At 39.3% G+C, this 17929-nt stretch overlaps 1 protein-coding gene across 1 annotated transcript; it reads right to left on the reverse strand.

Annotated features, from left to right (window-relative positions):
* Positions 1–1767: 1767 nt before the first annotated feature.
* On the reverse strand, positions 1768–16427 carry LOC103909641 (5-hydroxytryptamine receptor 3A). Its single transcript, XM_087304730.1, has 10 exons — positions 16175–16427; positions 15497–15548; positions 13202–13374; positions 11802–11846; positions 11608–11714; positions 9762–9931; positions 8009–8175; positions 7672–7882; positions 4623–4814; positions 1768–2338 (listed from the first exon to the last, which is right to left on the reverse strand). The coding sequence occupies exons 1-10, from the start codon at positions 16202–16204 to the stop codon at positions 2040–2042; spliced, it is 1446 nt and encodes a 481-aa protein (XP_087160856.1). The 5' UTR covers positions 16205–16427; the 3' UTR covers positions 1768–2039.
* Between the last annotated feature and the right edge of the window lie 1502 nt (positions 16428–17929).

Raw genomic sequence — 17929 nt, forward strand, 5'->3', positions numbered from 1 at the left:
AGGGAATTAGCAAAAAAGAAAAAAAAATTCAAAGGGAGGGGGGGGGAGGCTAATAATTCTGACTTCAACCCCCCCCCTTCTTTTTTTTCTTTTTAAAAATTTCCCAAATTATGTTTAACAGAGAAAGGAAATTTTCACAGCGTGTCTGATCATATTTTTTTCTGGAGAAAGTTTTCTTTGTTTTATTTCGGCTAGAGTAAACGCAGTTTTAAATTTAAATTTTAATTATTAGCCACTTTAAGCTATAATTTTTTTCGATAGTCTACAGAAAAAAACATCGTTATACAATAACTTGCCTAATTACCCTAACCTGCCTAGTTAACCTAATTAACCTAGCTGGACAGAAGTGTCTTTAAAAATATCTAGTCAAATATTATTTACTGTTATCACGGCAAAGATAAAATAAATCAGTTCTAAAAAAATATGTTATTAAAGAGAGTTATTATGTTTTATGTTTATGTATTATTATGTTTAGAAATGTGTTGAAAATCTTCTGTTCGTTAAACAGAAATTGGGGAAAAATAATCAGGGGGGGGGGGGTAATAATTCTGAATTAAACTGTATATATGCTGTTTTTACAGTTCTTTTTTGGTGCACAAAAGCGTTCTTGGAGCTTTGTATGATTATACCAATAAAGTCACATGGACATTTTGGATGATGAGAGAGCTCCAGAATTCCGTCTATCTTCATTTGAGCTCAGCTGGATTCAGATCAGGTGACTGACTTGGCCATTGCATACCATTCCACTTATTTCCCTTTAAAAACTCTTTGGTTGCTTTTCAGTATGCTTTGGGTCATTCTTCGTCTGCACTGTGAAGCGCCGTCCAATGAGTTCTGATGTATTTGGCTGAATATGAGCAGAAAATATCGCCTGAAACACTCAGAATTCATCCTGCTGCTTTTGTCGGCCGTCACATCCTCAATTAATACAGGAGAACCAGTTCTATTGACAGCCATACATGCCCACGCCATGTCACTACTACCACCATGCTTCACTGCTTAGGATCATGAGCAGTTCCTTTCCCATACTCTTCTCTTCCCATCACACTGGTGCTGGTTGATCTTGATCTCATCTGTTCTTAGGACGTTGTTCCAGCACTGTGAAGGCTTTTCTAGGACTCTAGTCTGGCCTTCCTGTTTTTGAGGCTCACCAATGGTTTACATCTTGTGGTGAACTCTCTGTATTCACTCTGGTGTAGTCTTCTCTTGATTGTTGACTCTGACACACATACACCTTTCTCCCAGAGAGTGTTCTTGTTCTGGCCAACTGTTGTGATGGGAATTTTCTTCACCTGGGAAAGAATTCTTCAGTCGTCCACCACATTTGTGTCCGTGGTCTTCCAGGTTTTTAGGTGTTGCTGAGCTCACTGGTGCGCTCTTTCGTTTTAAGAATACTCCACAGTTGTTTTGGCCATGGCTGATCTCTTTGCTATCTCTCTGATGGGTTTGTCTTGATTTTTCTGCCTAATGACGGCTTGCTTAACTGATAGTGACAGCTCTTTGGATCTCATCTTGAGAGTTGACAGTAGCAGATTCCAAAAGCAATGATCACACTTGAAATGAACTCTGAACCTTTATCTGCTCATTGTAATTGCGATAATTAGGGAATAACACACATATGGCCATAGAACAGCTTAGAAGCCAATTGTCCAATTACTTTTGGCCCCTTAACAAGTGGGAGGCACATATGCAAACTGTTGTAATTCTTACAGCGTTCACCTGATTTGGATGTAAATACCTTCAAATGAAAGCTGACAGTCTGCAGTTAAAACACATCTTATTCATTTAATTTAAAATTTATTGTGTTAGTATACAGAGCCGAAAATCCAAGAATTGTGTGGATGTACAAATATTTATGGACCTAACTATACACACTCTCTAAATAAGATACATTTATGTAAAATAGCATCATCATATACAGTATAATATAACATCCCAAAATTTTCCCTAATTAATCACTAATACATTAAATCTTCAATATTACAGACTATTTATTTTCCTGAACACTCACCGGCGCTAATTTGCATGTAAATGTTTGTTTATATCAAGGATGCAGTTTTTTGGTACCAGTGAATCCAGTAGACTACAATAGTGAAGAAACTGACTGAGAGAAAGACAACATAGAAGCTGAAAAGAAGGCGGTCAATGACTTGACCCAGCAGTTCCCACTCGTCCACGATCTCATCAGCTTTCAAATGTTTATCGACCTGCTGGCGGATGGACAGTAACTCGTTTCTAATCTTCCTTAGTTCTTGAAGAGCGGGAGAGGTCTTGAGGAGATCTTCGCCCTGAAGGGTTTCAGCCACCGAGTAACATGGTCTGGGTTCGGATCTGAGCTCTACAGATTAAAAAGGTGTTATATTCATTTCGTCTTTACACAGTAACTTCAATTAACCCTTGTGTGCTGTTAGGGATGTTTTCCACCCTGGGGGATCTTGAGTCTTAATTTGGCCACAACTTTTTCCCAGTTTAAGCAAATGGAATGATTTTTGCTGACAAATCTTATTTTGATGTACATTTTAGGGAGATACTTTGAAAATATTCATAAATAATTTATGGGCAAGTTGACCCTTTCGTTATGTTGGGGGCTGTTTTTGCCCCATTGATTTCCAAAAATGTCATTATAATGGAAGTCAATGGGGCAAAAATAGCCCCAAATATAATGAAAGGGCAGTCAATTTGAACAATACACAAGGGTTAAAGGATTAGTTTACTCAAAAAAGAAAATTATGTTATTAATTACTCGCCCTTATGTTATTCCAATACCTTGAGATCTTCGTGCATCTCCAGAACACAGATTAAGTTATTTTAGATGAAATCCTGGAGCTCTCTCATTCTCCATAGACGGTAATTCAAAGTTCAGAAAAGGAACCAAAAACATTGTTAAAACAGTCTATGTTACTTCGTTGGTTTAACTGGAATCGTGCGAAGCTCCAAGAACACTTTTGTGTGCCAAAAATGTTTTTTTTTAAATTAACTTATATATGCCTATAACTTAGGTGTCAGGCCATGGTGAATGCTTACTACAAATAGTACAATGCAATATCATTAGAGTCAGGGGTGGTCTTCACTTTCGTCCGATGATTAATTATAAGCTACTTTGGCATGCTGTCCCGGGAGAGAGCCCTGAGCTCATAAGATCCTCAGGGTTCCCGGGGCTCCCTCCCGTTGCAAGGTGAGAGGGGAGTTTGATCTCGAGAACTCCCCTGCTGTAGTAACTAATAAACATAGTGAGGGGAAACCTTTGTGAGCACGGGGAGAGAGTGCAAACTCAGTACAGAAACATCTGCTGGTTTAGTAAAGCCTGGAACCAGAGACGTTCTGGCTGTGAGGCAACAGAGCAAAGCACTGAGACACCGTGTCACCCATCTAGGAAGAAGGAGGAGTAGGGGTGGAAGGGGGGATTCTTTAAAACGAAGATAGAGGTGGGACGTAACCCAGGGTATTTGTAGTAGCTTAGGAGTCGTCTGATTGGTCCATTGAGAATTGGACAATGCGGATCCAGCCGCTAGCAATCATAAGCACGTGTTCCTCTCAAAATTAATTTATAAATAAACCACTTTGTCTGACAAAGTTGTTTTTGAAGGTTTTTTTTTTTTTTTTTTGGTAAACAAAAGTGTTCCTGGAGCTTTGTATGATTACAATTGAACCAATAAAGTCAATGTTTTACCAACGTTTTTTTTTTTATGGACCATTGCTGTCTATGGATGATGAGAGAGCTCCTGGATTTCATCTAAACTATCTTAGGGTGCCTTATTTAGTTCGATTGAATCGCACTGGAGTTAGTTTTCCCTTTTGGTGCGTTTCGTTTGGGCAGGTGAGAATGCAGCAATCGTACTCGAGGGCGCACCAAAAGCGGGCCAAATAAGCGTACCGAGACCTGCTTGAAGAGGTGGTCTCGGTACGCTTTCAAACAAACCTTGGAGCGGTTCGTTTGTGGTGAGAATATGATCCGTACTAAAACAGATCCAACCGCAAAAAGTACTGTGCATTTTGGACTAATTCAGCTGCCGTAGGCCGATGCGCTGTGCATTATGGGATATGGAGGAAAAATATTTGTCAGCGCTTTACCAACAGAGAGAGATGGGAAAACATTACCTGATGGATCGTTGGTAATATTTCCGCAAGATGAACATGTCGCAGTTTAGCTAAATTAATTCACGCCTCCTCCTGAAGTGACGAGCCATGCATTAAACACTGTTTTCCAGCCGTGGCCGCGCTTCATTTTCGTAATGTATAGTTTGTCTAAAGCAGGGATACAATCAGCCAGCGCATTTTGTCAGATGACTGCATTTTGATTTGTTTCAACTGGTTTCGGACCAAAGCCAGCAGTGTGGTGTGAAAACGACCCAAAGACGGCAGAAGATGCAACAATGTATCATTTATTGCGCTTGGTCCAGACCAAATGAAGCAAACTACAGATGTGAAAGCACCCTTAATTTGAGTTGTGAAGATGAATAAAGGTCTCAAGGTATTGGACCAACATGATGAGTATTATTAACCCTTTAAGGTATTAATGCTCAAATAACTGCCTTGACGGATCTTACATAAATTGGCATAGTTTTTTAAATTAATTATCAAAAACTACAAAGATTTACTCAACTGTGCACGGTAAAACTTACCTTCAGTATTACATTTTTCCTCACTGGGTTTTTTGCTTAAGAAAACTACTTTGGCAAGGTAGTTGAGGAAGAGCACCTTGACCCATCGGGGCAATGGTCCATAGTTAACGGAGCCACACAGAATATTTATGATAAAAATGGTCTCCAGAAGACTGGCCACCATCAGTGCAAAGCAAAGCGAGAAAAACACATCTGCAAAGAAATTAGATCAATTTGAATTAGGCATACTATTGTAATTATCCAGCAAATGGTGGCAATATCAATGCAATATTTTGCAATAGACGAAAATTGTGCTTTAAGGGTGCAGTTCAGTTCTATAGATTTGTTTAGTCTGAAACAAAAATGAAAGTGTTCACACAGGATTTGTAGCCCTAAAAACAATTAAGCTAAAAGAAAAAAGAAAAAAGGTTTGTGGTGTTAGAGCAGTGGTGCTCAACCCCATTCCTGGAGATTTACCTTCCTGCAAAGTTCAACTCCAACCCTGATCAAACACACCTGAACCAATTAATTAGGACCTGAACACCACTTGATAATTACAGGCAGGTGTGTTTGAAATGGATTGCAACTAAAATCTGCAGGAAGGTCGATCTCCAGGAACAGGGTTGGTCATGCCTGCGTTAGAGTAACAGAAAGGTATTTTGAAATCAGTGTAGAATTACAATTGAAGAAAACTACAGGAATAAGGGTGCTTTCACACTTTGTTCAATTGTCTGCACTGAACCCAAGTTTGGTTGTCTCCCGTTGCCACTTCTCAGCTGTTTTGTGTTCACACCGTCACCTCCTTCTGAACCCTGGTATACTTGCGTCATCAAGCTGCTGTTTTGTGTACAGCTGTCGATAGGTGTCGGCCATGGAAGCAAAGTTGCCAAAACAAAGAAAAGTCGTTCTGTTTTGACTGAATCTTTTGATTTTGTGACCAAAACCAAAATAGAGAGAGCCACTTGCATCTATCTGCCGAAAAAATATAAAAACATTCAGAACATCACACGATTACGTATTTAGTGAAGACAAGCAGAAATTATCACTGTTTGCACTGGATCAGTCCCACTTGTAGCCAAGGTAGGCGACATACACACATGAATGAACATTATGATAACTAAAGTTTGTTGTACAGTTGGCAGTTCAATCGAGACCACCTCTTTCAGGTGGACTTGGGTACGGTTCATGGGTACGCACCCGAGTTCAGAAGACAACATCCACACTAGCTAAACGTACCATACTCTCACTTCAAATGAACGCGGGTGCGGACCAAAAGTGCTAGTGTGAAAGCACCCTAAAATGGATGCTGAGTGTTTGTTATCAGTAATGTCCAGGGTTGGCGTGTCCAGAGGCAACCTAGGTGAAATATTACTTAGGGCACTTCACTTCACAACGTCCCTCTAACCTCCTCCCAGCACTTTAATTACGTCCTTGACACCCACTCTAGCACTTCACTTTTGTGTCCGACAACCCCCCGCTCCTTTAATCACACTGAACTGAGCTAAACTGAACTGAACGTAGACTCTGTAAGCTGAACTGACACTGTTTCAATTTACTATGATATTCTGTGTGAAGCTGCTTTGACACAATCTACACTGTTAAAGCGCTAAACAAATAAAGGTGAACTGAATCCTTCACTTTCGTGTCCGCAACAAACATCCCACCAATTTACTTTTGTCAGTGCCAGTTGAGCTAGCTCTGCCCCTGATAATGTCTAAGATCAGGGAACGTTCTGATAAAGGTTACTACAAAAATACTCAATGGCGAAGAATTGCTGACAAAAAGGGAATTGATGGTAAATTAATATTTTCTTAAGCATGATGATAATTTTTATCTGGTGAAGCCATTGCAATTTGTATGCCATGTGTTAATAAACAATATATTGGCTGATGTATTAGTATTGTCCAAAAACATTTTTTTTTTTTTTTGTAAGAGGAATTCACAATTTTAGTTTGTAAATGATTTTGGGAAAAGATATATTCAGAAGTTTTCTGCAGTAGTTCACTTTTTTAGTACCCGGAAACATTTGTATAAAAATTATATTTATTGATTTCTATATTGGTTATCTGCTTCTAAATTATGACAAGTCATCATTTACTAACACGAGTCCAAATTTACAAATGGGTAAATCTTTGGTACCTTGTGGTCCTATTTATACCAGTCCCGCATGACTCAGCACAGTTGTCTAAAAGTGCCTAGAATGGATTATAAAGAATCATGCCGTGCTATAGGCTTAAATGGAACTGTACCTGAACGGTTCTTAGTTCGATTGCCAGGTCTGAACCCAAGTTCGGTTGTCCCCCCTTGCCACATCCTTGGCTGTTTTGTGTTCACATTGTCTTTTTTCCTTCTGAACCCCGGCACTCTAGCGTCATTAAGCTGCTGTTGTGTGTACAGCTGTTGCTAGGTGACATCTATGAAAGCGAAGATGCCAAAATGGATAGACATACGCATATCACATGTATACGTCGTTCTGCTTTTACTGAATCTGCTGATTCTGTTACCAGAACCAAAACACAGAAGCCACTTGTGTCTATCTGCCGCAAAAATATAAGAAATGTTCACATGACATCACACAATGTCTGCAGAAGTCGTTTTTGGAGGAAAAAAGCAAACATTATCACTGTGTATGCAATGGGTCAATCACCCTTGTTGCTAAAGTAGGTGATACACAGACATACACAAGTGAACGTTATGTAAACTAAAGTTTGTTGTACAGTTGATGGCTCACCTCTGTTATTTGGTATGATTCCATTCATATCAGAAATGAATCGTACCAGAGTTTACACAAACCGTACCCCAGTTCACCTCTTTCAGGCAGACTCGGGTACAGTTCACGGGTGTGCGCCACAGTTCAGAGGACAGTATTCACACTAGCTAAATGTACCATTCTCTTAAATCAAAAACAAACCTGTCTGCGGACCAAAAGTACTAGTGTGAAAGCACCCTTAGACAATCTGATAATCGAAATGTGGCTGTAATGTCAAGGCATAAGATGCACTGTTGGTCATTTTTCATTCATGTTTGTCTGCAATTATCATAATTTTTTCTGAAGGGCATCTATACAAACTTATGAGAGGTAAGGTGTTTCCTGTGACGGGAAGCATGTCGTTCATTAGCAGCAGGAAGACAGTGTAACCCAAGATGAGGGTCATTTTGAAGGCAGATCGATCCACATGTTGGGGCGGCAGAAGAAAGCTGAACAGATCTAGAGCAATGAGGAAGCAGCTGGGAATCAGGAGGTTCACCACGTACATGGTGGGTCGACGCCTGAGAGCAATCTGATAGAATAAAAAATAAGGCAATTCATGTGACTTACTTCAAACTAAATAGTCATTTTAAAATGCATGATTATTCCAATCTACCCTTATCAAAGTTCTACAACTGAAACGGATGCGTTTTCATACATAGTAAATGAGTGTGTCGAAAGTATTGTTGAGTTCTTCTGGAGGTATGACTGGTTTTTCAGCAAGCAGATTGACTAGCTCCCATTCTCCTTTTGTCTTCATCACTGCCAGGGAATTTGCAAGAGTCACCTCCACTTCTTCATAAAACAACATCTGAATGTCGGACGCTGTGGAGAAGACGAAACCAACAAGAGATGACTGAACACAAATACAGGTAAAGAGGGGGGTATCATGCCTGTTTTGCCCAATCCCATATTCATCTTGAAGCCTGGGGCACACCAAGCCAATGCCAAAGTACAGGTAAACTGTAGATGAAAGCCAACTGCTTTGCATGGGCTGCCTATGGACACATCTAGACCAAAAATCTGCCCATAAACACACCAAACAAAAGACAGCAAACTGAAACGAGAGCTTGCATTTTGTGCCTCCCGTATTTTAGACCCATCTCCCGTTTTGTTCTCCCCACCCCACCCCACCCCCACTCCTTTTGGCACAGTCCCTGGATTGCCAACCTTAAAAGTACAGACCAGGGACCCCACTCTTTAGTTCGCAACCCCCCCTCCCGCTCTTCAGTTTGGGACCCCCCACTACCCCAGTCTTCAGTTCGCGATTCCTCCATCACCCCCCTCCCCCCCAAAATGTTGGCAGGTATGATGAGAAGATGTACCTCTCCGTACCTGCAGGTGGTAGTAATCTGTTTTATCTTCCACAAAGGGAAACAGAAACTTATGATGCACACATGCAAGTACCATTTTCACAGTACTTCTTGCTTACCACAGAGGGACTCTATGTCCCAATATAAGGGAGGCAAGCTAGTGAAGTGCTCTGCAGGTAAACCTCACTCCTCTGACCTCTAAAGGCACTCTAGTGAGTGCTATTCTAGATGCTAAAAGCCATGGTCTTTAGCCTCCTTGTTAGAGCAACCAACTCCCACACAAATAATCACCAGTTCGGTCATAGCTCAGACCGGGTTGGGTGCTGTAGGACCGGTGGGTTACACGTGGGGGCTTGTCCAGGATGGTAGTTTGATTTAAAGGGGTGAGTGTAACAGAGGCCAGCTAGTGCTAGGCAGGTAAAACCTCACTCCTCTGACCTCTAAAATTGCTCTAGTGACGGACGCTAGAGGCGATTCCCATACAAAGAATCGCCGGTTCGATTCCAGCTCAGACCGGATTGTGTGCAGTAGGACCCAGTGGGTTACACAAATATAAACTAATATTATTTACAGATATTGGGCCATGTTGATTTCAGCCAACTTGATTCGTTAGCTAGACAAGAGATGTCGTGTAGAACAAACTGAACAAACTAGGCAGATCAACGCTGACTGATAGCTCATTGCTGCCTAATGGCATCAGCTTGGTGTGTTTCAGCATTTAGGTACCTATTCAGTACTCCTCTATTCGTCTTGTCTCCATTTTTAGTTATTTAACAAATTTAACAGAAAGCTACAGCTTTGTGAATCTATCTGGAAAAAAGCAGAGCGCCTGAAGGTGGTCAGATTTACCAAGCCAACACTGTAAATCGCATGGGGAAACTTTATAGTGTTAATGACATTAGCAGGAGCCATGTTCTGAAACTATTACCAACCTCAAAATTATGATTTTGACAAAGATCAAGTGAATCTTGTTTAAGCATTTGGCCAGTGATTTGCATTCGAATCCTGCTCTTTAACAATGTAAATAACTCCAAATGCAGAAATGTCATGAGACCCCCCTTTGAAAGGTAATTGTGCTCCTCAGTCAAGCCAACTTACCAAAGAGCTTGTATGAATTAAAGGTGAATGTGCAGTTCTGAATGTCAAATGGAAAGGTGTAGATGTCCATAATGCAGGAGCTGATCACATGAGTTGGACGATCATCCATTACTATGCCGTTATGCTGGACATAGAGGTAATATGTGACTGGGGCTTTATTTTCATCCATGCTACAAAGCAAAGTACACAATTAGGGAAGGGTTGCACAGTGGGTAAACATTATACACATTTGTTTTCATTAAGAGTTAGCCCTCGTGTACGCATTGCAGACCTTTATGTCTGATTCTGTCTGAAATCAGTATCTCATCTCTTTAGAAATAATTCACTGTTTTCCTGGGGAGAGTAAAAATTGACAGGCGAGTCACATAGCTGAAATTGAAAAACGTGTCGAAGGTGTTGGGGCAGGGTTTGCGAAGAGTCAATTTCCTGGAGCAATTGGCAGTGTTTTGGCTATTTTTGAAAGGGAGGCACGTGTTGTTCAGGATACATAACCCAGCCTTGGTAATGTACATCAATCACCACCACTGGATGTCACAGCTACTCGTCTGGAGTCAACACATGGCTCCAATCACTATGTGACATTCACATGCCTATTTGGCAAAATCATACCCAACTAAATGCTTACACCTTTGGTGGTACTTATATGCTCATACTAGATCAAGGCTGACCAATCTCCTTATTGCAGGTCCGGTGCCCTACAGGTTTTAGCTCCAACTTGACTCAACTGGGTGTTAACCCTACTGATAAAAAACAGACCAGGCTGGTTTTAGAGGGGTTCTGGCCAATTAAAGGCTGGTTTACAGCCTGGTCTTAGCTGGTCAGGCAGGGAGATGACCAGCTAAAACCAGCTTGATAAGCCTAGTCAGGCTGGGAGCCAAGCCAAAACCAACTATGTCCAGCTTAAACCAGACTGGTCAAGCTGGTTTTAGCTGAATTTAGCAGGTCATTTTCCAGCCTGACCAGCTACAACCAGCCTAGGTTGGTTTAAGTTGGATTTTTCAGCAGGGAAGTATACCTTCAGGCTGCATCCGAAACCGCCTACTACTCAGTAGGTACTGCATTTGAATTTAACCGTACTACTCAGCCGTTAGAAAAGTACATTCTATACAGTCTGAATGTGAAAAGTATGAACGGAATTCGGACGTACTACATCCGCCATTTTGTCATGGTCACGTGACCTACCTGCGTCAGTTGCGTCGCTTTACTTCCATTCATAAATTCGCTCGCGGGGCATCATGGGATAGCGCAGCATGCATGGGATGCGCACTCCGGAATCTCGCCGGAAGTAGTAAGTCATCCGGGTACTTCTCGCATACTGATTTTCGAATTCTATGAATTCGGACATACTACTCGGCTCGCATACTGATTTTGGCGTACTATATAGTATGGAAGTATGCAGTTTTGGACACAGCCATAGCCTTTGATTAGCTTGTACAGGTGTGTTTAATTAGGGTTGGAGTTAAAATATGCAGGACACCGGACCTACAGGAAAAAGTTTGGTGATTGTTGTACTAGTTGCTTGTCTACATCTCTCTAAGTACTTAGCTTCAGTGTCTGGGAGTGACCACTTGTCAATTTGACCTCTTTCAGTAAACAAGTGTAACTGAGGCATTCTGTTAGCTGTTTTTTTTTTTATTGTATGGCTTAATGCAATGCTTTTATTAGTGAACAATATTTAAAGCATATATGCTAATGCTAAATTACTAATAGTAATAATATTAATAATGATTTTGGTACCACAGCGAAAACAACTGTAACTGAAATTGTAACACTTGATACTGACAAATGAAATCTGGTGTGCCACCGCTGTAAATAACATATAATAACTTGTAAGCTTTTAACTCACAATTCATTAATCACAATATCAGGCATCCACAGTTGTTTTCTAGGCAATGAGATTCTGTCGGTTCCACATTCTTCGGGATCCCAACTCAATCCTTCAATATTCCAGAACTACAAAGACGAAACATTGTTAAATTATTTTCAGCAGCATGAAAATGTAACGAACGATGCTTGAAAGAGGAGTTGCAAAAGACTTACTAAGTACACCCAAATGAACGACTCAAATGTTTGCGCTTTTTCATCCTAGAAGAGTAAATGTGACAATGTTTTATCTTACAAATGCTCATTAACATATATTAAAGTTCAACATCGGAGAGAGCTGATTGGTTGCACTTTAAATTAAATAGAATCATTCATTCAGTCATTTTCCTTTGGCTTAGTCCCTTATTTATCAGGAATCCCCAAAGCGGAATAAACCTGCAACTATTCCGTCATTTATTTTACGCAGCGGATGCCATTCTAGCCACAACCCAGTGCTGGGAAACACCATACACACTTAAATTCTCACACATACACTATGGCCAATTTAGTTTATCCAATTCACCTGGCCCACATGTGTTTGGACTTTGGCGGAAACTGGAGCACCCGGTGGAAACCCATGCCAACACTGGGAAAACATGCAAACTCCACACAAAAATGCCAACTGGCCCAGCCGGGACTCAAACCAGTGAATTTCTTGCTATGAGGTGACAGTGTGCTGCCCTAAATAGAATATACAGAATATAATGCAAGTAATTTAATCTGAACAGATTTTTAGGGGTTCCACAGGGTTCAGTTTTTGGCCCCTTCAGCTTCTTGAAAAAGACTCTTCTTCCACTCTTATTTCGAGAGTTCACACTTTGATATTGCTTGATAATAATAGCAGGTTTACATGCTGTCCCTGGAGAGAACCCTGAGGTGAGATAATTGACCCCGGGGCTCCCTCCTGGTCAATGAGCATGTAAAGGGGTCTGAGATTAGGTAGTTCTCGAGAGCTCCCCCTGGTAAAGGAGGAACGAATAAGATGGGGGGGATTCTTCAAAAAACGAAGATGAGAGAGTAACGCTTGTCGGGCTATTTATAGTGAGTTTGGAATGATCGGATTGGCTTACTAACAATTACAGATGAGAGACCAGCCGCGATCAATCATATCACGTGCTCCTCTCGATTTTAGTTTGTGAAACTTCACTTAATCTTGCAAGACTCACACTTTAATCTAAAGTTCACACATAAGTGATGGATTGAGGCGACGCAGTGGCGCAGTAGGTAGTGCTGTCGCCTCACAGCAAGAAGGTCACTGGTTTGAGCCTCAACTGGGTCAGTTGGCGTTTCTGTGTGGAGTTTGCATGTTCTCCCTGTGTCCGTGTGGGTACTCCGGTTTCCCCCACAGTCCAAAGACATGCGGTACAGGTAATTTGGGTAGGCTAAATTGTCCGTAGTGTATGAGTGTAAATGATTGTGTCTGGATGTTTTCCAGAGATGGGTTGCGGCTGGAAGGGCATCCATTGTGTAAAAACGCGCTGGATAAGTGGCGACCCCAGATTAATAAAGGGACTAAGCCAACAAGAAAATAAATGAATGAATGTTTGATCTCCATGCTGATGTTAAATTCAACTTACCACATCTAAAATCCCATACAAAGTGAAGCTCAAACTGATATTGGTGGGAGATTTTGGTGAAAGGACTGGCCTCATATCAGTTTTACCAATAATGCTCGCCTTCAGGGCTGATAAAAGAGCATCTGAAGTTGGTTCAGAGCAGTTAATGGGCTCTGTGGGTGTCATTAGTAGTGCTGGAAGAATAAAAGAATACATATTCATAATACAAGTATTTAAATTGAATAAGGCCATTAAAATTTTGTAGAACACCTTTAAGGCTGGTTTATACTTCTGCGTCGAGTGATCGGCCTGATCCATGGCGCATGCCTTGCTTGTAGTCGTGCATTTATAATTCTGCGTGCTGTTTGTGTTGCTCTGCAATAACACTTCCAAACGCTAGCTGGCAGTTTTTTCCGAACACTACCTTAATATACAAAGAGATGAAACTCGAGAAGGGAACCGGACGTGCAACAACTGTAATCAAAGGGTAAACACAAAACAAATGTTTCACAACGTCATGCTAATTTTAGGTTTGATTTAGGACATGATGTCGGGTGACCAAAATACAATATACGTTATTTTGACGTCCAATAACGACATCAAATAATGTTGATATTTGGTTGCTTTTAGGTTGCGTTGAAGTGCCCAAAATCCAACGTCAAGCCAACATCTTATGCCAATTAATGTTAAATGCTGACATTTATTCGTCAGGTATGGCAAGGTCCTTCACAGGACACGACACTTGTAAACACTCACTCCATCTGGCTTGCAGCTCTCAGCACTGCATTTGCTCATTTGCTACCAAGCCGACCAATCATAGAGCTTACAGTACGTGTTGTTGCACCGTGTACTTAAGTTTTTTGAGAGGTGCGAGTTAGCATTGGCGAGGGCTATGCAACCACATGAAAGCTGCGCCGGAGCATACACGTCCACTTGATGCAGAAGTATAAACGATAGTAGGTTTTTATGTTCCTCTGTGTCATATTTCTTCGGGTGTTTTGTTTTAAGTAGTTAAAACTCGCTTATTTAAAGGCGGGAACCGGCGGACATGCAACAACTTTTATCATAAGGTAAACACAAAACAAATGTTTCCATCTGGAGCTCCTCCACTGGACTCGACACTTGTAAACACTCGCTCCCATGGGCTCGCTGCTCTCTGCGCCACCCACACTTGTCAAGGCTACCAAGATGACCAATCACAGCGCTTGTGCTAGGCGTCATCAAAACATGCAGTTACTTTTTTGAGTGGCGCGTGTTAGCCACAACTGCTCAAATGTTGCGCCGGACCATATGTGTGTGCTTGATGCAGAAGTATAAATCAGCCTTAACACAGACAATTGTATTTAATGCATTACTAAATGCTCAACTGGTTACTTAACATATAATATCGTTAATACACGTTGTTTAAGACTCAAAATGTGCTTAGGTTAATTTATGATAACCAAATCCTAATTTATAAATGAAAATGGTCTTTTCCTAAATATGGTTGCATAAAACGACTAATAAGAATGACATCATTTTATTAATTATAACTTTTAAAAAGCAACACTGTACAAAACGCTGGGTTCCACACAATTCCTTCATGTTGTTCAAACAGATCGATTAAGTTAACCGAATAGTTTTTACAAATTCGAAAAGGTTTAACTTAAAACAACTTAGTTGTCCAAAAAAAAAAAAAAAAAAAACTCAGGAATTGTGTTAATTCAGCCTAGTTTGAATTTATTTGGCTGTAAAAAAAATATTGAATTCAGAATTTTTAGCCCCCCTTTGATTTTTTTCTCTTTTTAAATATTTCCCAATATATGTTTAACAGAGCAAGAACATTGTCACAGTATGTCTGATAATATTTTTTCTTCTGAAGAAAGTCTTATTTGTTTTATTTCGGCTAGAATAAAAGCAGATTTAAATTTTTTAATCACCATTAAAATAAGGACAAATTTATTAGCCTCTTTAAGTTATATTTTTTTCAATAGTCTACAGAACCATTGTTGTACAATAACTTGCCTAATTACCCTAACCTGCCTAGTTAACCTAATTAACCTAGTTAAGCCTTTAAATGTCACTTTAAGCTGTTTAGAAGTGTCTTGCAAAATATTATTTACTGTCATCATGGCGAAGATAAAATAAATCAGTTATTAGAAATTAGTTATTAAAACTATTATGATTAGAAATGTGTTGAAAAAAAAATATATCCGTTAAACAGAAATTGGGGAACAAAATAAACAGGGGGGTTAATAATTCTGACTTCAACAGTAAATATAAATGAAAACATATGAATATAAATGAATACAGTGAATATAAGCTGTAATTTCTTACACCCAATGAAGAGGCAGCAGATAATGAGCTTTGGAGGTCTAGCTTCGGCAACCTGTGATGATGATATATGATTTCATAAATACAGTCATTTGTTGGGTTAGCAATGTTTTCAACATCTAATAGACAGAAATGGGATCATCTGTAACTTGAGATTTCACTCTACATGTATCATTACAGAGTAATAAAAAAGACAGATATTTATTATTTATGCAAATTATTAATATAACCCTATGAATAGACATTTCAATGCAAGGAGTAGTGTTACACTGTGTAAGAATTTAAACAAATTAATCAAAAATAGTGGGTAAAAATAGTACATTATGCGTAGAAAACCATAGTTTTACAATTAATATTGTGCACTGAAGAAAAAAAAGCCTCATTGAATCAACTTAAATTACTTCAACTTCTTACACCTAAAAGAATGAAGTTTTCCCAACTTAATTAATATCGAAAACCGTAATAAATTAAGTGGAATCAAATTAATTAATGAAGTTGTAAAAAGCTGAAGTAATTAAGTTATATAATAAATAGTGCTTTAAAAGTGCTTAGTTATCTAATAAACCTGATAATTAAAATTATTTACATGAAGTAGACTGTAAAAATATTAATTCTTTTATGTTGAAACCCTCTTCCCTTTTTATATTCCTTAATATCAGAGATATTTTAACGTTGCCTTACCTGTGGTGTTGAGAGAAAAGATACAGCCATGTTACAAAATACAAAAACATATCATTAAGCCTCCAGTTTCGTGACTGTGAGTCTGGGATTCAAATAGACTGTCAAACTTTATACCAAATCTAATTTGCCTAGATATTTTTGTGTGTACATGTTGTAAATCCGAGAATCCCAAAACATGCAAAGCAACGCAAAATATGTGGTGGAAATCCCACATTACAAATATGGCGGTTTCTGTGTTGCCTTTTTTCCATATGAAAGGTAGAGGAAATAACTGGAGAGGATTAAGAGTTTATTCTATTCTTACTTACATAATAATAAAAGCAATAGTGAAGACTATCTACCTAAAAAAAAAACTCCAGAATTAATGGTACATTGTTGTGATGAAAAATTGTGCACAAAAAAATAAATAAAATACAAGAAAAAACATTCAAAATTGACCTCTCAATGATAAAAATGTGCAATATATTACTAATAATAATATTAATATATATACTACACATTTAAGGCTGCCTATAATAATCATGATATTTAAAAACTTTAATATTGATAGTGTTTAATTGCTTGATTATTAGTAAAAAAAAGCGTGCCAAAAATACAAATCAAATCACTTTAGCCATAGAAATACTGCTAATCAAAAGTGGTTTTATTTCAGGAATCGCGTCGGATTAAATCACATAGTTTCAAGAGTTCGCCCTTGCCGATGATCGATTAAAAAGCTTGTTTGGCATGCTGTCCTGGGAGAGAACCCTGAGCTTGTGAGATCCTCGAGCCCGGGGCTCCCTCCCGCTGCAGGGCTGTTTCAGCTCAGGTAAGTCTCGAGAACTACCCTACATGATGGTGCGTGCAATTATGAATTAGCTTTTGGAGATTGTATGCTGAATTCATTTCTTATCTATGATAACGATTTGATTTGTCAGTTTATGTTAGTGATGTGACGTTGTGCGCCGAGGCTTCAAAGCATGTATCAAAAAAACGATTCATCACGCAGTGAAGCAGTGTACCGGAGCTTGATTCCTTTTGCCATAATCACACGATCAATAAAGTCCGAAGCTTCATTTTCGCCTATACCTACGTGACTGCTTCGAATTTTGATTGAAAGGTTTAAACACCCCCATGGGTTAGTAAAGTGTATAGTGAGAGATTATGCGTCGATTACATACATTTCTACTGTTTGAAAGCACTGCACCGGTCCCACACACCAATAATTAAACTAAAATACAATAGTAATTCATAGTAAAAAGGTTTTGAACCATACTAAAGTGTATTAGCATCAACTATCTTTAAAGAACACAACTACATATCGTAATAAAGTGTTTAATGGATGCCAGCTGGCGAGTGCAGCCCAAAAGCATCACACACATAGTTTGCTTATTTTACTCAACAAAACTAGGATAAGCAGAGTATTTAGTGCAAGTTGGTGCTATTTGCCTTTTGGTCACTGCAGTAATTGTCTTTACAATATATCATCAACAGCGTTACTTGTTGAGCACAAAATTTCGTAACATACAAAAACGTCAAAAATTACGTCTTACCTAGGAAATGTTCTGCTTTTGTGATTTGTTTTCTTTGTTCGCTCGTTACTACACCCATAAACAGTGCTAAAGTCCAAAATTTTCACATTGGCTTTAAGCCTGACTAGTGGCAGTCCAAATGTGATATCTAGTGTATAACTCTATGGTTAATAAAGTTTCCAATAGTTGATATTAGTAAATGTATTAAACAATAACATGAGCAATACTTGTACAGCATTAGTAA

The sequence above is a fragment of the Danio rerio genome, chromosome 22 (assembly GCF_052040795.2).
Source record: "Danio rerio strain M-AB ecotype USA chromosome 22, GRCz13ab, whole genome shotgun sequence".
In the NCBI taxonomy this organism is placed as follows: Eukaryota; Metazoa; Chordata; class Actinopteri; order Cypriniformes; family Danionidae; genus Danio; species Danio rerio.